This window comes from Hemitrygon akajei, chromosome 17, assembly GCF_048418815.1.
Source record: "Hemitrygon akajei chromosome 17, sHemAka1.3, whole genome shotgun sequence".
NCBI lineage: Eukaryota > Metazoa > Chordata > Chondrichthyes > Myliobatiformes > Dasyatidae > Hemitrygon > Hemitrygon akajei.
In genome coordinates this window covers 55952197-55979734 of record NC_133140.1, presented here as the reverse complement: position 1 = coordinate 55979734, position 27538 = coordinate 55952197, and the positions used below count along the sequence as shown (strand labels likewise).

The 27538-nt window shown below is 39.1% G+C and overlaps 1 protein-coding gene across 8 annotated transcripts in view; it reads right to left on the bottom strand.

Annotated features, from left to right (window-relative positions):
• banp (BTG3 associated nuclear protein) overlaps window positions 1–27538 on the bottom strand; it is a 172504-nt gene that overhangs the window by 64534 nt on the left and 80432 nt on the right. For 4 of the 8 annotated variants that reach the window (XR_012101914.1, XM_073070167.1, XM_073070168.1 and 1 more), the window contains 2 exons: window positions 27231–27302; window positions 7567–7599 (listed from right to left, as the gene is read on the bottom strand). The exons of 1 other annotated variant lie outside the window; for it this stretch is intronic. Coding sequence is in view for 6 of the 7 variants with exons in the window: in XM_073070167.1 (XP_072926268.1) it covers window positions 7567–7599; window positions 27231–27302 (105 nt within the window). In the remaining variant the exon portion in view is untranslated. The remainder of the gene's footprint in view (window positions 1–7566; window positions 7600–27230; window positions 27303–27538) is intronic. 3 more of the 8 variants (XM_073070169.1, XM_073070171.1, XM_073070170.1) reach the window with 3 other exon arrangements.

Genomic DNA, 27538 nt, shown 5'->3' with positions numbered 1-27538 from the left:
AACTAGGTGAAAGATCATAAAAAATTCTTGCTTGACAGTTAAAAACAGACCAGATTTCCAAAACAATAAATGCAATTAGAACAAGTGTAAATAAAATTACTTATAAACCTTTAGAAATAAATGAAACTTTTAAGAATTTTTATTCTGAATTGTATCAATCAGAATCACAAAATGATAATGTCGAGATAGAAAGGTTTTTATCACAAATAACTCTTCCAAAATTGAAATCAGAAGAACAGAAGGGATTAGATATGCCTTTTACATTAAAAGAGGTCGAAGAAGTTTTAGGATCACTTCAGAGTAATAAATCCCCAGGAGAGGATGGTTTTCCACCCAAATTTTATCAAAAGTTTAAAGATTTACTAATTCCTCCTTTTATGGAGTTAATATACCAAGCGGAAAGAACGCATAAACTTCCAGAATCTTTTTCGACAGCTATTTTAATAGTATTGCCAAAAAAGATAGAGATCTTTTAAAGCCAACATCATATAGACCTATTTCTTTGTTGAATACCGACTATAAAATAATAGCAAAATTTTTATCTAATAGATTATCTAAATACTTACCAAAATTAATACATATGGATCAAACAGGATTTATCAAAAATAGACAATCGGCAGATAATGTAACTCGATTACTTAGCATAATTCATTTGGCACAAAAGAGGGAGGAAATGAGTGTGGCAGTTGCCTTAGATGCAGAAAAAGCATTTGATAGATTGGAATGGGATTTTTTATTTAAGGTATTGGAAAAATATGGATTAGGAGTATCGTTTATAAAATGGATTAAAACCTTAAATACTAATCCCAAAGCTAAAGTAGTGACAAATGGTCAAATTTCAACATCATTTCAGTTAACAAGGTCAACTAGACAAGGTTGTCCATTATCACCTGCTTTATTTGTGTTGGCGATAGAACCATTAGCTGAATTAATTAGAACGGACCCAGATATTATGAGTTTCAGAGTTAACCAGGAGGAATACAAGATTAATTTATTTGCTGACGATGTTTGCTTTATTTAACAAACCCATTGTATTCGCTGCGTAAATTATCTTCTAGATTGGAAGAATATGGGAAAATATCAGGCTACAAAATAAATTGGGATAAAAGTGAAATTCTACCCCTTACTAAAGGAGATTATAGTCAATGTCAACTAATAACTCAATTTAGATGGCCAATAAATGGTATAAAATATTTAGGTATAAGAGTTGATAATGATATAAAGAATTTATATAAATTAAATTATTTACCATTATTGAAAAAAATTCAAGAAGATCTTAATAAATGGATTACATTAACAATAACATTAGTAGGCAAAGTAAATGCTGTAAAAATGAATATATTCCCTAGATTACAATATTTATTCCAAACACTACCAATACAATTACCGCAGAAGTTTTTCAAGAGTTAAATAAATGTGTGAGGAAGTTCCTTTGGAAAGACAAGATGTCAAGAATATCGTTGGAAAAATTGACATGGAAATTTGACCTAGGAGGGTTACAACTTCCAAACTTTAAGAATTATTATAAAGTAAATCAACTTAGATTTATTGCATCTTTTTTTGATTAAGATAAACCGGCATGGATTAGAATAGAATTAGATAAAATAGGAGAAAATATACCAGAAGATTTTATATATAAGTGGGAATCTAAATGGATACAGGAAAAGAAAGAATCTCCTATATTAAAACATTTGATTGTTTTATGGGATAAGATAAATGTTGATGATGAGATAAAGAAATCTTTATTAGCAAAGAGACCTTTAATTCAAAATAAACTTACCCCTTTTACAATGGATAACCAACTTTTATACAATTGGTTTCAAAAAGGGATTAGATATATAGGAGATTGTTTTGAAGGAGGTATATTAATGTCATTTGATCAATTAAAGAATAAATACAAAATATCAAACAACACTCTTTTTTGTTATTTCCAATTAAGGGCTTATTTAAGAGATAAATTGGGTCAAACAATGCTATTGTTGAAACCTAATGAAATAGAAACTTTAATTCAAAAAGGAAAAATTTAAAAATTTATTTCTTGTATGTATAGTTTGATTCAAAAACAGGCAATTAAACAAGGAATTCATAAGTCAAGACAAAAATGGGAAAGTGATTTGAATATTAAAATTGAAGAAACAAGTTGGTCAAGACTATGTCTTGACAGTATGACAAATACAACAAATGTCCGGTTAAGATTAGTGCAATATTGGAAACGTAGAAAATCTCTAATTTGAAGGTATCAGTAAAAATGTGATTTTGGGAGTGCAAATTTATCTGCCAATTGGTCAAATGAAGCAAGAGATCCTGAGATAAACAGGTCCCAAAAACACTTAATACCTAATTCATCCCAATCTTTAAAAACTTTATCAGTCATGGAAGGAATAAAAAAATAATTAAGGAGAATGGGAGATGATAATGAAAAATTCGCTAAACCAAAAAATTTTCTAAATTGAGACCAGATCCTTAAAGTTTGCTTAACAATTATAAGTAAATAAGTAAATTTAGGAAGGACAACAAAATTCTAGGAGCGTATAGCCCGATGGGAGTTCGGGGAGCTGGGTTAAGCACAATAGGCAGCGATTCAAACAGAGAGAGGAGAAATGGGCTAAAAATTCTATATCTGAATGCACGAAGTGTCAGAAATAAGGCGGATGAGCTTGAAGCTCAGGTGCGAATGGGTAACTATGATGTTGTTGGGATAACGGAGACATGGCTGCAGGGAGATCAGACCTGGGAAATGAATGTACAAGGGTATACGTGCTACTGTAGGGACAGAAATGTGGGCAGAGGGGTGGGGTAGCCCTGTTGGTGAGGAATGAGATTCAGTCCTTTGCAAGGAGGGACATAGGGTCAGGAGAAGTAGAGTCTGTGTGGATAGAACTGATAAACAGTAAGGGCAAAAGGACCCAAATGGGTGTTGTCTACAGGCCACCAAACAGTAGCATGGATATTGGGTGCAAGTTGAATAGGGAGTTAACATTGGCATGTGGCAAAGGTAATGTCGCAGTAGGTATGGGGGATTTCAATATGCAGGTGAACTGGGAGAATCAGGTTGGTGCTGGACCACAGGATAGGGAGTTTGTAGAGTGCCTAAGGGATGCATTCTTGGAACAGCTTGTACGAGAGCCAACCAGGGACAAGACTATTCTGGATTTAGTGTTATGTAATGAACAGGATTTGATAAGTGATCTTGAAGTAAAGGAGCCATTTGGAGGTAGTGATCATAATATGGTAAGTTTTTATCTGCAATTTGAGAAGGATAAGGGCAGCTCGGAGGTGTCAGTGTTGCAGTTGAACGGGGAAACTATGGAGCCATGAGGAAGGAGCTGGCCAAAGTTGACTGGACGGATAGCCTAGCAGAAAAGACAGTGGAACAGCAATGGCAGGTATTCTTGGGAATAATGCACTAGGTGCAAAATCAGTTCATCCCCCAGAGAAGGAAGGATTCAAAGGGGGGAAAGGGGCCACAGTGGTTGACAAAGGACGTCAGAGATTGCATAGCATTAAAAAAAAGTAAGTATGACAGAGCTAAGGTAAGTGGGAGGACAGATGATTGGGAAGTTTTTAAGGAACAACAGAACTTAACTAAAAAGGCAATACGGGGAGAAAAAATTAGGTACGAACGCAAGCTAGCCAGGAATATAAAGGAAGACAGCAAAAGCTTTTTTTAGGTATGTGAAGAGAAAGAAGATAGTTAAGAACAATGTTGGGCCCTTGAAGAATGAATTGGGTGAAATTGTTATGGGAAACAGAGAAATGGCAGAAGAATTTAATGAGTACTTTAGATCTGTTTTCACTAAGGAAGACGCAAGCAATCTCCCAGATGTATGGATGGGCCAAGGACATAGGGTAACAAGAGGAAATGAAACAGATTGACATTAGGAAGGAAACGGTGATGAGTAGACTGATGGAACTGAAGGCTGACAAATCCCCAGGTCCAGATGGTCTGCATCCTAGGGTACTAAAGGAGGTGGCCCTGGAAATTGCGGATGCATTGGTAATCATTTTCCAATGTTCCTTAGATTCAGGATCAGTTCCTGAGGATTGGAGAATGGCTAATGTTATCCCACTTTTTAAGAAAGGAGGGAGGGAGAAAACAGAAAACTATCGACCTGTCAGCCTGACATCAGTGGTGGGGAAGATGCTAGAGTCCATTATTAAGGATGAAATAGTGGCATATCTAGATAGCAGTGATAGGATTGGGCCGAGCCAGCATGGATTTACCAAGGGTAAATCATGCTTGACTAATCTGTTGGAGTTTTTTGAGGATGTAACTAGGAAGTTAGACGGGGGAGATGCAGTGGATGTAGTGTACCTCGATTTTCAGAAGGCATTTAATAAGGTCCCACATAGGAGATTGGTGGGTAAAATCAAAGCTCAGGGCATCACGGGGAAGACATTGACATGGATAGAAAACTGGTTGGCAGATAGAAAGCAAAGGGTAGCAGTGAATGGGTGTTTCTCGGAATGGCAGGTGGTGACTAGTGGGGTGCCACAGGGCTCGGTATTGGGACCACAGCTGTTTACCATTTACGTCAACGATTTAGATGAAGGCATTGAGAATAACATCAGCAAATTTGCTGATGATACTAAGCTGGGTGGCAGTGTGACATGTGATGAGGATGTTAGGAGAATTCAGGGTGACTTGGATAGGCTGGGTGAGTGGGCAGATACTTGGCAGATGATGTTTGATGTGAATAAGTGTGAGGTTATCCACTTTGGGAGTAAGAACAGGAAGGCAGATTATTATCTGAACAGTGTAGAGTTAGGTAAGGGAGAAATACAAAGAGATCTAGGAGTCCTTGTTCATCAGTCACTGAAGGTGAATGAGCAAGTGCAGCAGGCAGTGAAGAAGGCTAATGGAATGTTGGCCTTTATTACAAAGGGAATTGAGTACAAGAGCAAGGAAATCCTCTTGCATTTGTACAGAGCCCTGGTAAGACCACACCTGGAGTATTGTGTACAGTTTTGGTCTCCAGGGTTAAGGAAGGACATCCTGGCTGTAGAGGAAGTGCAGCGTAGATTCACGAGGTTAATTCTTGGGATGTCTGGACTGTCTTCCCAGAGAGGTTAGAGAGACTGGGCTTGTACACGCTGGAATTAAGGAGATTGAGAGGGGATCTGATTGAAACATATAAGATTTTTAAGGGATTGGACAAGATAGAGGCAGGAAATATGTTCCAGATGCTGGGAGAGTCCAGTACCAGAGGGCATGGTTTGAGAATAAGGGGTAGGTCATTTAGGACAGAGTTAAGGAAAAATTTCTTCTCCCAGAGAGTTGCGGGGGTCTGGAATGCACTGCCTCGGAAGGTAGTGGAGGCCAATTCTCTGGATGCTTTCAAGGAGGAGCTAGATAGGTATCTTATGGATAGGGGAATCAAGGGATATGGGGACAAGGCAGGAACCGGGTATTGATAGTAGATGATCAGCCATGATCTCAGAATGGCGGTGCAGGCTCGAAGGGCCAAATGGTCTACTTCTGCACCTATTGTCTATAATTAGGTTATCTGTTGTTTTATTTGCTGAAAAAGAGTATGATCCAAGAAGAGAGACAATAGAGGAATTTTTTGTAAGAATTAACTTCTAAGGCGACCCATGATGGGCAATCTTTACGATAAATATAATAGGACCAGAAAGTAATATTCCTTATATTGGCAGCCCAATAGTAAAACCTAAAATTGGGTAGAGCTAGTCCACCCATCTCTTTATTTCTTTGTAAGTAAACTTTACTTAAACGAGCTTGTTTATTATTCCAAATACAAGAGGTTAAAATTGAATCTAAAGAATCAAAGTACGTCTTAGGAATAAAAATAGGTAAGGCCTGAAAAAGATATAAAAATTTAGGAAGAATCTCCATTTTAATCGAATTAATTCGGCCAATTAGGGATAAAGAAAGAGGGGACCATTTAGAAAGCATCTTTTTCACATAATTCAATAAGGGGTTTAAGTTTTCTTTGAATAAATTCTTGAAGTTTTTAGTAATTGTTACACCTAAATATGTAAATTGACTTGTAACAACTTTGAACGGAAATTTGGCATTTGATGACATTTAGGTCATTTAAAGGAAATAGCTCACTTTTATGTAGGTTCAGCTTATATCCTGAAAAAGAACTAAACTGGGAGATTAAAGAAAGAACCAAAGGTAAAGAAGTTTCAGTGTTAGAGATAAAAAGTAAAATATCATCAGCGTATACAGAATTTTTATGAGACATACCTTCCCTTAGTATACCAGAAATGTCCTTAGCTTCTCAAAGTGCTATTGCTAAGGGTTCTATAGCTAAAGCAAAAAGTAAAGGACTAAGAGGACATCTTAAGTCTTAAATTCGAAACAATCTTTTTATGATATTTGGGGACCTTTCCTAAATTACTTTTCCAATCTATAAAGTTTAACAGTGCACAGACTTCTATGTATATTTTTATCTTCTCTTCTTAAGTGAATATGTTTTTTTTCCTAATTATCCATCGTCATCCATCAGCTTTTTTCTTTGGTAGTTGGTAGGGGGTTGACATTTTTATATATATATAAAAAGGTTTATTTTATGATGTATGACCTATCTTTAAATTTTTGATTACAGAGTGGTATACCTTTATGTGTTATGCTATAACATTTTGATCAATTTTATTACAATATATGAATGTACACAAGTTATGTTGAGATGTATTTATGTGCTGTACTCTGTAAATCTTTTTTTCTTCTGAATAAAAATATTGTAAAAAGAAAGATTAGTGCAATATAATTTTTTTACATCAATTATATATTACACCACAAAAAATAAATAAATTAAACCCAAATTTATCTGATCAATGTTTCCGATGTAATCAAGAAATTGGTACTTTTTTTTTTACACTCTACTTGGTCTTGTTTTAAAATTCATCCTTTTTGGACAAATTTAAGAGTTTTATTGGAACACAACTTCCACATAATCCAACATTATTTTTACTAGGTGATATTGAAGGGATAAAACCGAAATCCAAACTGAATAAATATCAGAAAGAATTCATAAAAATTGCATTGGCAGTAGCCAAAAAGGCTATTGCAGTTACTTGGAAATCGGATTCATACTTAAGTATAGATCATTGGAAAAATGAAATTTTCAGCTGCATTCCACTTGAAAAAATTACTGATAATTTAAGAGATAAATATGAAATATTTCTGAAAATTTGGCACCCTTATTTACAAAAGATAGGATTAAATATATAGGTGCTCTGAAGATAAAATTATTGGTGATTTGGGGAAAGAAATAAATATATATACTAAAGTTATTACGAACTCCGTGGAGCATGTGGGGATCTTCCGATATCCAGGTACTCTTTCTTTCTTTCTTTTTTCTTCTCTCTTTTTTTTTCTCTTTCTACAGGGATATGTTAGGGGGGAGGGGTTAAGGGGAGGGGGGAAGGGTTGATAATTTTTTTTCCTTTTGTAACTATTTGAAAATTCAATATAAAAAAAATTTTTTTAACTTTCATGGTAAAAAAAAGAATAATTGGTAATGCAAGAAATATATTTTTTTATGTAAAGTTGATTAAATCAATGATACCCAATGTCCTAACATCAGGTCTGCTTACCTGTACTTGCGGAAGTACCTGGAGGCAACAATGCTGTAAAATGCAAGTTATAAAATCAGTACCTCTGATCTAGTTTAAATGCTGCATAGTAACAGGGACTGAACATTGGAATTAACTGAAGTTAAAATGTCATAAAGCCAAATCAGAATATCAGAATTCTGATGTTTAAAATATTTAAGTTTTAAAATCTTTGTTCAATCAAGAACAAAAGGCATGAGTAGTCTAAATTAAAATAAACAATACCTTTTTACTTGTTAGTGTTTAATAGCCAGGTTTTCTCTCATTTCTTCCCCTGTTGTTTTTAATTCTATATTAGAATATTATTCCTTGGGTTTAGCTGCCCTCAAGTTCATATGCAAACCTCAACAGAGTGCCAAAACTACACAGCCCAGCAATGATCAAAATTGTCAAAGCTGAGATCAATCCTGCTTCCAGTCACTCCAGCCTGAGTTTCTCAACAATAACTGAAAACAAATGCCTTAGCCTAATCGTTTTGGAATCCCAGGATGCTGAAAATATTTGTCTGCTCCTGGCAGCACCATAGAGGCTACATTCACTATATAAACCCAGAATACTCTCATGAGAAGTTATTTTAAGTATATTTTTATTCATTTAAAAGGTGTGGACATTACTGGCTAACAAAATCACCCATTCCCAAATGCCTTTGAGAAAGTAGTGATGTGCCACTTTCACGAGCTGAAGCTCTTCAGCTGAAGGTATGCCATTGATTGGTAAATTGATTTATTATCACGTACCCAGGTACAGTGAAAAACATTCATTTTGCCCAGCCCAGTAGAGACTTCCATGATTGGGATCCGTTAACAAAGAAGGCAATCAGAATAATTCTCAGTAAGGATGGAATGAAGCTTGAAGGAGAATGTACAGATAGTGGCACTTTCCTGTAAATGTACTTCATGCAAACTTCAAGTATTCAGAATCATTTGAGAAAGCTTGCCAGATTTCATTTAAGGCAAGGTGTATCAATCTGAGAAAAAGGCAAAATCTACTTTAAAAATGACACAACAGAAAATAAAGCAAATTTGCAAAATTTAGAGATTCTATATATCTATTGTCTTTGCTTTCCTGTGCATACATACACATGTACAGTCAGAATCAGAATCAGGTTTAATATTACTGGCATATTCGTGTAAATTGTTGTTTGCAGCAGCAGTACATTGCAATAAACATATTTTTAAAAACAATAAATTAATAAATTGTGTGTGTGTGTGTGTACACACACACACGCACAATTAATATGCACATGTACACACACATACATACACACAAACTTATTATCTATTTGTTTAGTAAGCTTGTCCAGCCCTTTGAGCCATGCTACCTCGGCATCCCCACAACCCTGATTAACATTAACCTAAATGCAGGACAATTGACAATGACCAATTAAGCTACCAGTAACACGTCTTTGGACTATGGGAGGAAGCTGAAGCACCTGCAGAATACCCACACATTCCACAGGGATAACATACAGAGGCTCTTTATAGAATGGCACTGGAATTCAAGAACACCATGAGATGTAATAGTGTCACACTAAACTCTATATTATCAAAACACCCAATTTACTGTGGCCTTAATTTAATATAAAAATTAAATTAAGTAAGCAGTACAAAGAGAAAGGGGAAAATGTGAGGTAATGTTCATGCATTCATTGTCCATTCAGAAATCTGATGGGGAAGAAGAAGCTGTTACTGAAATATTGATTGTGTGTCTTTGGGCTCCTGTACCTTCTCCTTGATGATAACCATAAGAAGAGGGCATATCTTCTGTGATAGGGGTCTTTAATGATGGATGCCGCCTTTCTGAGGCATCACCTTTTGAAGGTGCCCTCGATGCTGCGGAGGCTAGTGCCCATGATGGCACTATCTGAGTTTATAATTTTCTGCAGGTTTTTCTGATCCTGTGCAGTGGCCTATCCACACCAGATTGTAATGCAACCAGTTAAAATGCCTTCCAGTGTAAACCTGCAGAAATTTATGGAAGTTTTTGGTGACATACCAAGTCTCCTCATTCTCTTAATGACATATAGCCATTGTCATGCCTTGTGATGGCATTAATATATTGGGCCCAGGAGAGGTCTTCAGAGATCACCTCACCTTTTCCACTGCTGATCCCTTGAGGAGGACTAGTGTGTTCCCTCAACTTACCCTTCCTGAAATCCAAAATCAATTCCTTAGTCTTACTGATGTTGAGTGCAATGTTTTTGTTGCGACAACATTCAACCAACTGATCTATCGCACTTCTGTATGCCAGTTCATTATCATGTGAAATTCTGCCAACAATAGTTGTGTCATCAGCAAATTTACAGTTGACATTTGAGCTGTGCACTGCCACACAGACGTGTGTGTAGAAAAAATAGAACAGTGAGCTAAGCATAGATTCTTGATGTGTGCCACTGTTGATTATCAGCAAGGAGATGTTATTTCTGATCGCACTGCCTATAACTTCCCAGTGAGGAAATCAAGGATCAAGTTGCAGAGGGAGATACAGAGGTCTAGGCTTTGGAGATTGTTGGTTAGAACTGAGGGTATGATCATGTTTAACACTGAGCTGTAATCAAAAAACAGCAGCAGTGTTTGCTATTGTCGAGGTGATCCAAGGCTGAGTGGGGAGCCAGTGAATTTGAACCTACTGTAGTCCTCAGGATTAATGCAGAATTGAAAGACTAAATGAGTATTATAGTTCTTACTGAATGGGAGAACACTTTGAAAAACCTTGAAGTGATTTATACTATACAGAAAGAACTTTGACTTGACTACACTTAAAATGCTGTACACATTTCTGTGTTACCATATCACAGAAGGAAAATGGAAGCACTGGAGAGAGTGCATAGAAGATGTACAAGTGCCAGAAGTTGTATATATATTTTTTTTTAAATATTATTTGTTTAAGGAAAGGAGAGACTTGGTAGAGAACTAACTAGCTAGAGCAGATTCTTAGAAAAAGTGAGCAACTTAACCGGAAGGTATTGTTAGGAGATATTCATTAAGAAAATCCATCGGGAGTACAAAAGAAGCTTTTTTAAGGATACAAGAAAGCAAGAATAAAAGCAGGAATAGTCCTTATGGCTGAATCATCATTCAACAGGATCATGGTCTGATCTTTTACCTCAGCACTAATTTGATATTCTTTGATTTTTCCTAATTTCCAAAACTCTATTCATCTTTCTCTAGAATATTCTCAGCCTCTGGTCCTTCATAGTTCCCCTGAGTTATGAATTCAAAACTTCAGCATCATGAGTGAACAATCTCCTCTCATCTTAGCCCTGAATGACCAACCCCTTATTTTGTGATTGTACCCACAAGTTCTAGACAATCCAGCCTATGAAATCATCGTAACCACAACTACCCTGTTAGACCCCAGGAGAATTCTGAAAGCTTCAATGAGATTATTTGCCATTCTTCGATTGTCACTTATTGTCTCACTCTATTTAATCTCACAGGAAAACCCTTTACTCCAACCACCCCAAACAAGCAAACTAACACATACAATCCCCTACCCCATGACAACTTTCAGCCCAAAACATCAACTGTTTATTTCCATCCATAGATACTGCCTGACCTGCTGAGTTCCTCCAGCATTTTGTATGCTACTCAACGCTTCCAGCATCTGTAGAATCTCTTGTGACAATAATCTAGTTAAACTTGGTAAATGTCTCACTTAGTAGTTTGATCCAAAAGGTTAAGACACAAGGCATGAGGTGTGTTGGTAAACTGGATTCAGAACTCATAGAAACATAGAAAATAGGTGCAGGAGTAGGCCATTTGGCCCTTTGAGCCTGCACCGCCATTCAGTATGATCATGGCTGATCATTCAACTCAGAGCCTTGTACCTGCTTTCTCTCCATACCCCCTGATCCCTTTAGCCACAAGGGCCATATCTAACTTCCTCTTAAATATAGCCAATGAACCGGCCTCAACTGTTTCCTGTGGCAGAGAATTCCTCAGATTCACCACTCTCTGTGTGAAGAAGTTTTTCCTAATCTCGGTCCTAAAAGGCTTCCCCTTTATCCTTAAACTGTGACCCCTTGCTCTGGACTTCCCCAACATCGGAAACAATCTTCCTGCATCTAGCCTGTCCAATCCCTTTAGAATTTTATACGTTTCAATAAGATCCCCCCTCAATCTTCTAAATTCTAGTGAGTATAAGCCTAGTTGATCCAGCCTTTCTTCATATGTAAGTCCTGCCATCCCAGGAATCAATCTGGTGAAGCTTCTCTGTACTCCCTGTATGGCAAGAATGTATTTCCTCAGATTAGGGGACCAAAACTACACACAATATTCTAGGTGCGGTCTCACCAAGGTCTTGTACAACTGCAGTAGAACCTCCCTGCTCCTGTACTCAAATCTTTTTGCTATGAATGCCAACATACCATTTGTCTTTTTCATCACCTGCTGTACCTGCATGCCCACCTTCAATGACTGGTGTACAATGACACCCAGGTCTCGTTACATCTCCCCTTTTCCTAATCGGCCACCGTTCAGATAATAATCTGTTTTCCTGTTCTTGCAACCAAAGTGAATAACCTCACATTTATCCACATTAAATTGCATCTGCCATGAATCTGCCCACTCACCTAACCTATCCAAGTCACCCTGCATCCTCTTCACAGCTAACACTGCCGCCCAGCTTCGTGTCATCCGCAAACTTGGAGATGCTGCATTTAATTCCTTCATCTAAATCATTAATATATATTGTAAACAACTGGGGTCCCAGCACTGAGCCTTGCGGTACCCCACTAGTCACTGCCTGCCATTCTGAAAAGGTCCCGTTTACTTCCACTCTTTGCTTCCTGTCTGCCAACCAATTCTCTATCCACATCAATACCATACCCCCAATACCGTGTGCTTTAAGTTTGCATACTAATCTCCTGTGTGGGACCTTGTCAAAAGCCTTTTGAAAATCTAAATATACCACATCCACTGGCTCTCCCCTATCCACTCTACTAGTTACATCTTCAAAAAATTCTATAAGATTCGTCAGACATGATTTTCCTTTCACAAATCCATGCTGACTTTGTCCGATGATTTCACCTCTTTCCAAATGTGCTGTTATCTCATCTTTGATAACCGACTCTAGCATTTTCCCCACCACCGATGTCAGACTAACCGGTCTATAATTCCCCGGTTTCTCTCTCCCTCCTTTTTTAAAAAGTGGGGTTACATTAGCCACCCTCCAATCCTCAGGAACTAATCCAGAATCTAAGGAGTTTTGAAAAATTATCACTAATGCATCCACTATTTCTTGGGCTACTTCCTTAAGCACTCTGGGATGCAGACCATCTGGCCCTGGGGATTTATCTGCCTTTAATCCCTTCAATTTACCTAACACCACTTCCCTACTAACATGTATTTCCCTCAGTTCCTCCATCTCACTAGACTCTCAGTCCCTTACTATTTCCGGAAGATTATTTATGTCCTCCTTAGTAAAGACAGAACCAAAGTAGTTATTCAATTGGTCTTCCATGTCTTTGTTCCCTATGATCAATTCACCTGTTTCTGACTGTAAAGGACCTACATTTGTCTTGACCAATCTTTTTCTTTTCACGTACCTATAAAAGCTTTTACAGTCAGTTTTTAAGTTCCCTGCCAGCTTTCTCTCATAATCCTTTATCCCTTTCCTAATTAAGCCCTTTGTCCTCCTCTGCTGGTCTCTGAATTTCTCCCAGTCCTCAGGTGTGCCGCTTTTTCTGGCTAATTTATATGTTTCTTCTTTGGACTTGATACTATCCCTAATTTCCCTTGTCAGCCACGAGTGCACTACCTTCCCTGGTTTATTCTTTTGCCAAACTGGGATGAACAATTGTTGTAGTTCATCTATGCGATCTTTAAATGCTTGCCATTGCATATCCACCGTCAACCCTTTAAGTATCATTTGCCAGTCTATCTTAGCTAATTCACATCTCATACCTTCAAAGTTACCCTTCTTTAAGTTCAGAACCTTTGTTTCTGAGTTAACTATGTCACTCTCCATCTTAATGAAGAATTCCACCATATTATGGTCACTCTTACCCAAGGGGCCTCGCACAACAAGGTTGCTAACTAACCCTTCCTCATTGCTCAATACCCAATCTAGAATGGCCTGCTCTCTAGTTGGTTCCTCGACATGTTGGTTCAGCAAACCATCCCGCATACATTTCAAGAAATCCTCTTCCTCAGCACCCTTACCAATTTGGTTCACCCAATCTATATGTAGATTGAAGATTATAACTACTGTTCCTTTATTGCATGCATTTCTAATTTCCTGTTTAATGCCATCCCCAACCTCACTACTACTGTTAGGTGGCCTGTACACAACTCCCACCAGCGTTTTCTGCCCCTTAGTGTTATGCAGCTCTACCCATATCGATTTCACATCCTCCAGGCTAATGTCCTTCCTTTCTATTGCGTTAATCTCCTCTCTAACGAGCAATGCTACCCCACCTCCTTTTCTTTCCTGTCTATCCTTCCTGAATATTGAATATCCCTGGATGCTGAGCTCCCATCCTTGGTCACCCTGGAGCCATGTCTCTGTGATCCCAACTATATCATATTCATTAATAACTATCTGCACATACAATTCATCCACCTTGTTACAAATGCTCCTTGCATTGACACACAAAGCCTTCAGGCTTGTTTTTACAACACTCTTAGCCCTTATACAATTATGTTGAAAAGTGGCTCTTTTTGCTTTTTGCCCTGGATTTGCCTGCCTGCCACTTTTACTTTTCACCTTACTACTTTTTGCTTCTACCCTCATTTTACACCCCTCTGTCTCTCTGCACTTGTTCCCATCCCCCTGCCAAATTAGTTTAAATCCTCCTGAACAGCAGTAGCAAACGCTCCCCCTAGGACATTGGTTCCAGTCCAGCCCAGATGCAGACTGTCCTGTTTATACCGGTCCCACCTCCCCCAGAACTGGTTCCAATGCCCCAGAAATTTGAATCCCTCCCCCTTGCACCATTTTTTATGCCACTTATTCATCTGAAATATCCTCCTATTTCTACTCTGACTAGCACGTGGCACTGGTAGTAATCCAGAGATTACTACCTTTGTGGTCCTACTTTTTAGTTTATCTCCTAACTCCCTAAATTCACCTTGTAGGACCTCATCCCATTTTTTACCTATATCATTGGTACCTATGTGCACCACGGCCACTGGCTGTTCACCCTCCCATTCCAGAATGTCCTGCAGCCGCTCAGAGACATCCTTGAACCTTGCACCAGGGAGGCAACATACCATCCTGGAGTCTCGTTTGCGGCTGCAGAAACACCTATCTATTCCCCTTACAATCGAATCCCCTATCACTATAGTTCTCCCACTCCTTTTCCTTCCCTCCTGTGCCGCAGAGCCACCCATGGTGCCATGAACATGGCTGCTGCTACCTTCCCCTGATGAGACATCTCCACCAACAGTATCCAAAACAGTATATCTGTTTAGGAGGGAGATGACCTCAGGGGACTCTTGCACTACCTGCCTACTGCTACGCTGTCTAGTGGCCACCCCTTCCCTTTCTGCCTGTGTAGCTTTTACCTGTGGTGTGGCCAACTCACTGAACGTGCTATTCACGACTTTCTCAGCATCGTGGATGCTCCAGTATGAATCCAATCGCAGCCAGAAGCTGCAGTTGGACACACTTCCTGCACACACAGTCGTCAGGGACACTGGAAGTATCCCTGATTTCCCACATGCTGCAGGATGAACAAACCACGGGGCCAATCTCAGCTGCCATGACCTACCCAATACTTGCCTCGACTTTTGAAACTTTGTCCTTTGAAAGGAACTTACCCGGCCTTACCTCACTTGGAGTGAAGCTCGTCCTCAGCCTCTTCTCGTCGAAGCCTCTCGAGTCAAAGCCTCAAATCTCCACTCCTTCACTGGCCCACTCACTCACTGGCTGCTTTCCACAGGCCACTCCGCTTGAGGCAACCCTCTATTTATTTGTTTGAGCTTTTCAAACAGCTTGGTCACCTGACCTCGATTGCCCAATCAGCTGCTTTCTGCTGAGTCTGAGCTATTCAAATCTTGATTGTCTAATCAATGGCTTTCTGCTGAGCTATTCAAATCTTGATTGACTTGATTGCACAGTCCAACTGCCAAAACTGCCAGAATCTCTCGAGTCAAAACCTCAAATCTCCACTCCTTCACTGGCCCACTCACTCACTGGCCGCTCCGCTTGAGGTAACCCTCTATTTATTTGTTTGAGCTTTTCAAACTGCTTGGTCACCTGACCTTGATTGCCCAATCAGCTCATTTAGTGATAGGAGGTAGACAGTATAAGTGGAAGTCTGTAGTGAGTGGCATTCCACAGGGGTCGATGGTGGGACCTTTGTTGATTTAATATATAGAAAGGGCTTGGATGAAAATGTAGGTAGCCTGATTAGTAAATCTGCAGATGGTACAGAAATTGAAGCTGTAGACAGTGAAATTGTTTATCAGAGGATTCAGCAGGACAGCTGAAAATTAAATGGAGCAATGGCAAATGGAATTCAATCCAGACAAGTGTGAGGTAATTAACTTTGGGTAGTCAAGTCTAGTAAAACAGAGATAAATAGCAGGGGCTTCAGAAATGTTATTGTACCAAAGGACCTTGGGATGCAAATCCATAGCTCACTGAAAATGCTGACGCAAGTTGAGAGAATACTGAAGCCAGAATTTGGTATGCTTGCCTTCAAATATAAAGGCACTGAGCATAAGAGCTGGGACATCATGTTGCAGCTGTACAAAACATCGGTTAAACAACATTAGGATTTTTTGTGCACAGTTCTGGTTTCCACACTACAAAGAGGATATGGTAGCATTCGATAAGAGTATACAGAAGGATGAACTAGGATCTTGCCTGAAATGGAGGCATATAGCAATGAGGAGAGATTGGGTAAGATGGGTTTATTCTCACAAATGACTACCATTCACTTTAAATACTCCATGAATCATCTAATATAGAGGAATAGATAGCCAAATAATGTACTAGTAATTTTTAAAAATAACTTCCTTGTACAAAATGCCAAGAAGAAACTAAAGTGATCAGTGATTTTATTTAGCATCTAGTAGTGACCTTTATAGGGGGCACACTTGGACAACAGATCCATGTGTTGTGATGGAAATGAGAAAGATTCTTTGGGTCTCATAGGCAAGAACACTGGACACACAGTTTTAATAATAAGGAGTTTATTTACAAGGGGAGAAAAAGCTTGGGAACAACATAAGCGGCTATAGTATTCGTACAAATGCGCTTAGAATAGAGGAGCATGGGGAAAGTCGGGTCTGCAGTACAATACACGGGAAAACGATGTGGGGACCAGTACAGTTACACAATACAAGCAAGGGAAAAGTAACTACAATACTTGCCCCCCTTGGCTATGGGAAAGCAAGGCTCTTTGCTAAAGGGACAACAACGAACACTCCCACAACCCTATTCATTGCACACCTTACATGTCTCCAGCGCTGTTCTGCAGTCTTCAGCCTGGAGTGAAGCAGGGTAGTCCCTCGGGGATGGCAAAAAGAGAGCGAGCCAAGCACATGTAGCACCCTTTATAGGTCAGGGGGCCAACGGCTTGGTGCTAGACAGGTTAATCCAATTAAGGTGGCCAATGGTTAAGTGTGCATTGATTAGTTGGGAGGGGTGAAATGTTGACTGGTAGGTGGTGTGACCTCCGACCAGGTGAGGGCAGTGCTGTCACGTGACAGGCACGGCTCTCTGGTTATACCATAATAGTATGAAATCAAACTTAAATCATTCAATCCAATGTTGCTAAAAATTTACACTTAATTGAATCAGATTTTACTATACTTTTTTATTCAAAGTATTTTTATTAACATATGTTATAATACAATCAACCATTTACAAAAAGAACCCCCCCCCCCCAATAAACATGAACAAATAGAACCAGCCAGACCAGTCAAAAATAGATACAAAGGCCTAGTGTAATGACAACTCAACTTGAAATGACTGATTCAGTAGACCGTGGATAATGACATAATCAACACAGAAACTCTCTCCAATATTTATCTGGATGCTGAGGAGAAGGCCACTTGACCCTTTCTGGCCTGCTCTGCCAGTCAATGAGATCATAACTGATTTAATTAAATAATCAAATATATGTTTCCATGCATCTGTCACCTCCTCATCAAAATCTTTCTACTTCTGCCTTAAAATACTCAAAGACTGCTTCCACTGCACTTAGAGGAAGTAGCCCCAAACACTCACAATCCTCTGACAGAAGAAAAAATTCCCTCCACTCTGTTTTAAATAGATTATTTTTACTTTTTTAAATATTAATCTAGGTTCTAGATTCTCCCAAAAGAAGCATCTCCTGCACAGCTACCCTGTCAAGAACCCCCAGGATCACTTATTTTTCAATCAAATCTCTTCTCACTCTTCTAAATTCTAGCAGCTACAAGTCTATCCTGACCATTCCAGAGATCAGTATATTACACTTCTGAATTGCTTTCAAAACATTTACATTTTTCCGTTAACAAGAGAATAATCATCAGAATAGTATTTCAGGCAAATCTTGTTGAAATAAAGTATACTGATTTACTACTTTAGTGTTTAAACCTCCTATCAAGAAACAACAAAGTTCTGATAGCTTTCCTAACTTTTGCTGTAAGTCGATTCTCATCTTTTGCAAATCATACACTTGTATACTCTGCTTCTTAGAGCTCTCACTATTTAAATATTATTCTTTTCACTTTTCATGTCAAAATGAACAATTTCACATTTTCCCAAATTATCCTCACATTCACCAAGTATTTGCCAACTCAAGTGACCCAAATAAACCCTCAAGTGCCCCTCTATATCCTACTCAGAATCAGAATCAGGTTCATTATCACTGGCATATGACTGAAATTTGTTAACTTAGCAGCAGCAGTTCAATGTAATACATAACCTAGCAGACAGAGAGAGAAAAAATAAAACATAATAATAAACAAGGGAATCAATTACGTGTATTGAATAGATTTTTTTTAAATGTGCAAAAAAAAACTGTATATTAAAAATTGAGGTAGTGTCCAAAGCTTCAATGTCCATTTAGGAATCAGATGACAGAGGGGTAGAAGCTGTTCCTGAATCGCTGAGTGTGTGCCTTCAGGCTTCTGTATCTCCTACCTGATGGTAACAGTGAGAAAAGGGCATGCCCTGGGTGCTGAATATCCTTAATAATGGACGCTGCCTTTCTGAGACACCCAACTCCCTAAAGATGTCCTGGGTACTTTGTAGGCTAGTGCCCAAGATGGAGCTGACTTGATTTACAACCTTATGCAGCTTCTTTCGGTCCTGTGTAGTAGCCCCTTCATACCAGACAGTGATGCAGCCTGTCAGAATGCTCTCCACGGTACAACTATATTAGTTTTTGAGTGTATTTGTTGACATGCCAAATCTCTTTAAACTCTTAATAAAGTATAGCCTCTGTCTTGCCTTTTTTATGACTACATCAATATGGTGGGACCAGATTAGATCCTCAGAGATCTTGACACCCAGGAACTTGAAGCTGCTCACTCTCTCCACTTCTGATCCCTCTATGAGGATTGGTATGTGTTCCTACATCTTACCCTTCCTGAAGTCTACAATCAGCTCGTTCAGCTTACTGACGTTGAGTGCCAGGTTGTTGCTGCGGCACTATTCCACTAGTTGGCATATGTCACTCCTGTACACCCTCTCGTCACCACTTGAAATTCTACCAAAACGGTTTGTATCGTCAGTAAATTTGTAGATGGTATTTGAGCTTTGCTTAGCCACACAGTCGTGTGTATATAGAGTAGAGCAGTGGGCTCAGCACACACTGCTGAGGTGAGCCAGTGTCGATCGTCAGTGAGGAGGATATGTTATCACCAATCCGCATAGACTGTGGTCCTCCTCAGATTAGGAAGTCGAGGATCCAACTGCAAAGGGAGGTACAGAGACCCAGGCTCTGCAACTTCCCAATCAGGATTGTGGGAAGGATGCTATTAAATGGTGAGCTATAGTCGATGAACAGCATCCTGACGTGGGTGTTTCTGTTGTCTAGGTGGTCTAAAGCCACAACTTACCCTATCACAAACATGAGAAAGTCAGCAGATGCTGGAATTCCAAAGCAACACGCCCAAAACGCTGGTGGAACCTAGCAGGTCAGGCAACATCTATGGAGAGTTAAAAAGTCGATCTTTCAAGCCGAGACCCTTCCTCAGGATGGGTCTCTTGAGATATTTTCCTACCTATCTTTATGTCATCAACATTTAGCAACAAAACTTTCCATTCCTTCATCCAAGTCATCTATATAAATAGTAAGAAGTAGAAACCCCAGCTCTAAGCCTTGCGGCACACCACTCATTGCTTCTTGTCAACCATTGAAAAAGCTATTTTACGTCAACAATTTAGATGAAGGCATTGAGAATAACATCAGCAAATTTGCTGATGATACTAAGCTGGGTGGCAGTGTGACATGTGATGAGGATGTTAGGAGAATTCAGGGTGACTTGGATAGGCTGGGTGAGTGGGCAGATACTTGGCAGATGATGTTTAATGTGAATAAGTGTGAGGTTATCCACTTTGGGAGTAAGAACAGGAAGGCAGATTATTATCTGAACGGTGTAGAGTTAGGTAAGGGAGAAATACAAAGAGATCTAGGAGTCCTTGTTCATCAGTCACTGAAGGTGAATGAGCAAGTGCAGCAGGCAGTGAAGAAGGCTAATGGAATGTTGGCCTTTATTACAAAGGGAATTGAGTACAAGAGCAAGGAAATCCTTTTGCATTTGTACAGAGCCCTGGTGAGACCACACCTGGAGTATTGTATACAGTTTTGGTCTCCAGGGTTAAGGAAGGACATCCTGGCTGTAGAGGAAGTGCAGCGTAGATTCACGAGGTTAATTCCTGGGATGTCTGGACTGTCTTACGCAGAGAGGTTAGAGAGACTGGACGTACACGCTGGAATTAAGGAGATTGAGAGGGGATCTGATTGAAATATATAAGATTATTAAGGGATTGGACAAGATAGAGGCAGGAAATATGTTCCAGATGCTGGGAGAGTCCAGTACCAGAGGGCATGGTTTGAGAATAAGGGGTAGGTCATTTAGGACAGAGTTAAGGAAAAACTTCTTCTCCCAGAGAGTTGTGGGGGTCTGGAATGCACTGCCTTGGAAGGTAGTGGAGGCCAATTCTCTGGATGCTTTCAAGAAGGAGCTAGATAGGTATCTTATGGATAGGGGAATCAAGGGATATGGGGACAAGGCAGGAACTGGGTATTGATAATAGTTGATCAGCCACGATCTCAAAATGGTGGTGCAGGCTCGAAGGGCCGAATGGTCTACTTCTGCACCTATTGTCTATTTACTGTTTCCTGGTTGCGAACTAATTTTCTATTGACACTTATGTTATCTTACACTACGAATTTACATTTTCACAATAATCACAGAAGCAACTGATCAAATGTCTTTGAGAAATCTAATTGTACACTCAGTGGTTCTCTTTATCCATAGCAGAAGAAGAACAAGAATAAGAAAGCCCTTAACTCTGGGTGGAGACATCGGGACGACGTTGTGACGGCGTTTTTTTTTTTAGCAGGCTTTCTTATTTTTACAAGGCCGAGTTAGTTGCTAGCTCGACGCTCAACCCAGCACGGATGGAAAGTGTGCACGGGAGCCGGCTGGATTCGAACTCAGGAGCCTTCACTCCGAAGTCCAGCAATGATGCCACTACGCCACCAGCTGGCCACTTTATCCATAACAATTTTTAAAAATAATCAAATTAATTTCCTTTCATAAAAACAACCCGATTTAAATTATAGCCACTAACATATCCCTACCAGATATTAAGCTAGTTGAATTGCAGTTTCCTTTATTTTATCTTGCTCTTTTTTCTGAACAAAGTTTATGTTGCTATTTTCCAATTATTTGAACTTTTCCCAAAACTAGTATTTTTGAAAAATTAAAACCAGTGCATCAACTCTGTCATTAGCTACTTTTTTCAAGAAGCGAATGTAAAGTCCATCAGGATCCAAAGTCTTGTCACTCACAGCTCCAACAGAATCTTAATAAGCCCCCCTCATTCATTTCAACACCTAGAATATAGAGCACAGAAAGTACAGAGCTAAATTAAGGGTAAATATGACTGAAGCCAAAACATTTTACTTTCCTAGAGAGAAAATTGCTATCAATGGCAGCAATTTACTGAGGGACAAGAATGCCTTCACTGTAAAGATTCAGATGAAGGCAATGGAGGAATTATTTGTGAGTTTGCAAATAGAACATAGTTTTTAAGGAATTGGAGCTGGAAGCAGAGGGATAAATCTGGCAGTATGACAAGCAGATAAATGTAGCCACAGGAGACTACAGATGTCGAAATCTGAAGCAATAAACAATCTGCTGCAGGAACTCAGTAGGCTGAGCAACATCTGGCTGTACTTCCTTTCCCAGCAAACAGAGACTGAAGACTGCAGCATCAGTAGTGAGGACTGCGAAAGGGGCAGGGGTGTGTTTACAGGACCGCTCTGAATCAGTGGACTAGACCATATTCAAGGACTCATTTTTGGATCTGAGTGAATATGCCAAAGCCATCAACAAGACCTGTGTGGATCAGCGTGTGCCTTCGAAAACACAATTAACATACCCAAACCAGAAACTCTGGATGAATCAGGAGATTCACAATCTGCTGAGGGTTAGATCTGTGGCATTCAAGAACAGTGATTCAGAAGCCTACAAGAAATCCAGGTAAGACCTACAGAAGGCCTTCATGAGAGCGAAAAGGCGAAACCATGTGAAACCTCAGAGGCACATGGATGCACGACAGTTGTGCCAGGGTTTGATTACCATTATTTTCTATAATGCAAAATCTTTCAGCATAAATGACAGTGATGTTTCACTCTCCGATGAGCTCAGCACATTTTATGCGCAATTTGAAAGGGAGAATAATACTACATCTTCACAAATCCCCACAACATTCAATGACCCTGTGATCTCTGTTACGGCCAATGCCTGAATATCCTTCAAGAGGGTGAACCCTTGCAAGGTATCAGGCCCTGATGCTGTACTTGGCCGGGTACGTACTTAAAAACCTGTGCTGACCAACTCACTGGAGCATTCAAAAACACCCTCAACTTCTCACTGTGGTCTAAGGTGACCAGCTATTTCACAGGGGCATCAATCATACCAGTGTCCAAGAAGAGCAAGGGAGGCTACCTTGCTGCACTCACATCTGCCATAATGAAGTGCTTTGAGAGGTTGATTATGGCTAGAATTAACTTCTGCCTGTGCAATGACCTGGACATACTGAATTTTACTTTGTCACACAGGTCAATAATGAACACAATCTCACTGGCTCCTCAGTCAAGTTTAGGGCATCCAGACAAAAGCAAAACATGTCAGGCTGCCATTTATTGATTACAGCTTGGTGTTAAGTTCCATCATCCCCTCAACATTAATCACGAAGCTTCTAAAGTGGGCTCTGTACTTCCCCTTGCAATTGGATCCTCAACTTCCTCATCAGACAACAGTCAAAATGGATTGGTGATAACATCTCCTTGCTGACAATCAACACCTGGTGCAGATCAAGGATGCTATTCTCTCTTCATTCTAAGCACAGTTCAAACAGCATTTATAAATTCACAAATGACACCACTGTTGTTGGTAAAATCACAGATGGTAACAAGAATCTACCCTACATGAGTAAGGTAGATCAGTTGATTAAGAAACAATATCAGCAAAACTAAGGAATTGACTGTGGACTTCAGGAAGGGGGAGCTGGGGAACAGACACCAAACCTCATTGAGAGGTCAGTGTGAAAAGAATGAGCAGCTTCCAGTCTCCTGGGTCAACATACCTGAGGATCTGCCCTAGGCCCAAAACAGTCATTAAGAAGACGTACCAGAAGTACTACTTCATTAGGAGTTTGAGGATGTTTCCTACGTCACCAAAGATTCTTGCAAATTTCTACAGATATACTGTGAAGAGCATTCTGGCTGACTGTCTCACAGCCTGGCCAGCACAGAATCAGCTGAAGAACATTACTGACTCAGTCAGCTCCATCATAAGCACAACCCTCCCCAATATGGAGGACATCTTCCAGAAAGCAGCATCAAGCATTAAGGTCTCTCACTATCCAGGATTACCATCAGGGAGGAAGTACAGGATACTGATTCAACCACTCTGTCATCTGGTCCATGAACACCTCATCATTCCTTTTTATGTGCATTATTTATTTTGTAATTTATAATTATTTTGTTTTTTAGCAAAACAACAAATTTCACAATATATAAGACAGAGATAATAAACCTGATTCTCATTCCACTGAAGAGGAGCAAGTGCAATCTCCAAACCAAATCTAAATTGTCTGTCACATAATTTTAATCAGAGAAAAAAAATATATATTACCAATACCCCTACAGTACTATAAAATTGTGCACAAGTTCCTAATAGTTATAGATTCCTTTTCTCAATTAGTATTTGTTCTTTAAGAGTTGTTCCAAATAAATGGCTGCCCCAGTTAACCAATGGCCCAGAAAACCAAAATCCACTGTATTTAAAAAATACATATTTTCCTTGGGTTCTCAGAGACAAAAATATTAGTTACAACTACGATAACCAACTAGTAAGTCTACAGAGCCTTCTAGTAATGTAAAACTTTCAAATCAAATGTGTGGAATTACTGAGCAAGAGACAACCCTGACAAAAGCTGCTACTTGTATGAGTAAATGAGGCCTCTGTCAGTCAGATTGACAATGGACGTTGCATCTTAGCTGTCCAGATACTCAAGCCTGGGCAGTACGATATGGAGAGCAATCTGTTGCCCATGTAGCAAGCTCCCCCTCTCCACGCATCTGTTGAACCCAAAGGAACAGCAGAGACAGATACAATCTGGTACCAGCTGCATCACAGGAGTTGCCAGTCAACACTGAACTCCACATAGGACTGCCTCAGGGACCTCAGCTTTTATTTTTCCCTCAGAGTTTACTCCTGAAGCCTTCTCGGTGAGCGAATTTAGCTGCAAGGCAGCGGAGGTTTGAGATCAGAGTATTCCTTCTTCTAAATGAGCTGCCAACCGCGGCTGACGAGCCCCATCTGCCTGAAGCGACTGGTTTTAAGGTGCCAGTAACCTACCTTTCCATCTTCTCCTGTCAGTAGAACAATTCCACCAACCTAAGTCACATGTGAAGGCTTGGATCTAGACTTGGTTGTCAGATGTTATTTGAGTCACACACCATTGGGAACATTTAATAGCTAGGGAGAGCTTGTCCCATTAGCAGCCTCTGGCTATAATAGGGTAAAAATAAATAAAAACGAGAAGGAACTTTGGAATATATTTAAGAAGGAATATATCCATATGAAGTAATTTAATTAAAAAGATTTTGCACTGTATTTTCCATTTTTGATTTCAATTTATGTACTAAAACTGGTGGTAGTTTGATAATACCAAAATAATGATAGGTTGGGGAGAGGGGGAGAGAGAGAGAGAGTGGGAGAGAAAGAAACAAAGAGGGGAACCACAGATGATACAATTATGTTTGTAAAAGTTGAAAAAGTAGCCATCATCTGTAATATTTAAGTATTTTGTGAAATAGTAATGAAGGAAATCTGTAGACACCCACTAGAAGAAGGAACTTTACTGAATTAAAACTCATCAACAATAGAAATTCTATCAAATAAAATGAAAGCAAAATTAAATAAATACCATCATAAAATGTACAATTACTGCTCCATCAAGCATCACAAAAGAATATTATTTCAGCAATTATAATTGCAATTAATTTCAAAGTTAGAATAATCATTACCTGGTGGATGAAGAATTCAAATTACTTTAACTTATAAGAGTCACACACTTTTTGAAATGATACAAAATAATTTCCTATCTACCACAACGTAAAAAACTGCAATAATATGTAAAAGAAGAAGTGAACATATAAACATGAACTGAATTAAAATGCAGTTTTACTTCATGTATTAGTCTTTACAGTGACTAGTAAAATGTCTTATAACTTAGCATGAGATAAAGGAAAGTGACAGTGGAAAATATCAGCTAAACTGAGGGTACAGTTACAAAGCACTGAGAGCTCCTGACAGGGATTGTGCTGTAATATAAATTTGGCCCAGTTAAATATAACAATCATTCCCATACTGGTATAACAAGTCATTGTTATCACTTCTACAGAAATATATAGTGATGCAAGTAAATATACCTAATTAGCAGAAACACTAGCTCATTGACTTCATAAAAGTCCTTCTGTGAGCATTCGATCCCTAACTTAGTGTAATGTGCTTATTATTATTTTGTACACTTATTGTCTGATAAACTATCTGACAGCATTAATGTGTATTCCAGGCCCTGTACTTCAAACACATATATAAAAGAAAGTTATATAGAAACCATTGATCCTTAAAACATTCAAACATGAAACAAAATAGGACCCTTGCACCCTGTGTCAGAAAGACCAATGAATTGACTGTGGACTTAAGTAAGGAAAAGTTGAGGGAACACACACCAGTCCTCATTGAGGAATCAGCAGTAGAAAGAGTGAGCAGTTTCAAATTTCTGGGCGTCAGCATCCCTGACAATCTTCCTGGGCACAACATATTGATGCAATTACAAAGAAGACGCAACAGAGGCTATATTTCGTTCCAAGTTTGAAAGGATTGGGTATGTCACCAAAGACACTAGCAAATTTCTTCAGATGAACCATGGAGAGCATTCTAACTGGTTGTATCACCATCTGATATGGAGGGGCCATTGCATAGGATCAGAAGAAGCTGCAGAGTTACAAATTCAGCCAGCTCCATCATGGGCATTAGCCTCCCAAGCATCAAGGGTATCTCAAAAGGCGATGCCTCAAAAAAAGGCAGTATCCATCTTTAAAGACCCCATCACCTGGGTATGCCCTCTTCTCATTGCTACCATCAAAGAGGTGGTTCAGGAGCATGAAGACACACAGTACACATTTTTGAAACAGCTTCTTCCCGTCCACCATTGATTTCTGAATGGACAATTAATTCATTTATATAACCACACTATTTGTTCTCCATCTGTTTCTGCACAACTTAATAACTTAATATATTTCTTACTGTAATTTAGTGTTTTATTATGTATTGCACTGTACTGCTGTTGCAAAGCAACAAATTTCACAATATATGCCAGTTATATTAATCCTGATTCTGATTTTGACTCTGATTCTGAAGTAGATCTGTGAAAAAGAGATGTCCAACATGACTCATATACTGTGCGTGTGATTCCATTACAATCAGCAATGATGCCAAACACTGAAGTCATGTGAACTGAATATTATACAGATTCCGTACAATGCCTACTATTCCGTGCCTCAAACAGAAGAATATTAAAATAGTGTAATTATGCCCAGTCAAGGAGATACTATAGAATTTCATCAGTTTAAAATATATCATGATAACCTTTAGCACATTCAAATATTAAGTAAAAATCACTCCACTGTGAATCATACTGTGACCCATAAAAATCAATAAACCTCATGTATGCCAGTGCCACAGAGAATACCCAAGACCATACCTAACACCAATACTAAGAGTATAATTGTTATATATACACCAATCTGTCAACAACACCTGCAGATAGTCCTCATGAACGTTATTGTAAACAACATTCATTACCTATATTTTTGGGGTTTAGCAATGAGGTCAAATTAAAGATCTTGGAGAAAAGTGATCACATAAATCATAAGATTTTCTCTGCAGCCTTACCTCACTATCCTGAGTGATTTGTACTTGCTCCCCCTGTGGTACCTGTGCAATATGCAGGTGCCCCTGTACAGCCAGTAGACAGAAAAGACACGACGAAGGATGAGAAAAAGTATTACTGATTCATAAAATACCTCAGGCATTAATTGCTTAAAATAGGAGAAATACTAAAAGAATAAATAAATCAAAATTAAATTAATTTAAGGTTATGAACAATGTCTAGATTGGTACAAGTTAAGACGCCAATTCTGGGAATTTCAGTTTTTGGAAAACATAACTTGAAAATTCCCTAGCATTCCTTCAATAAACTG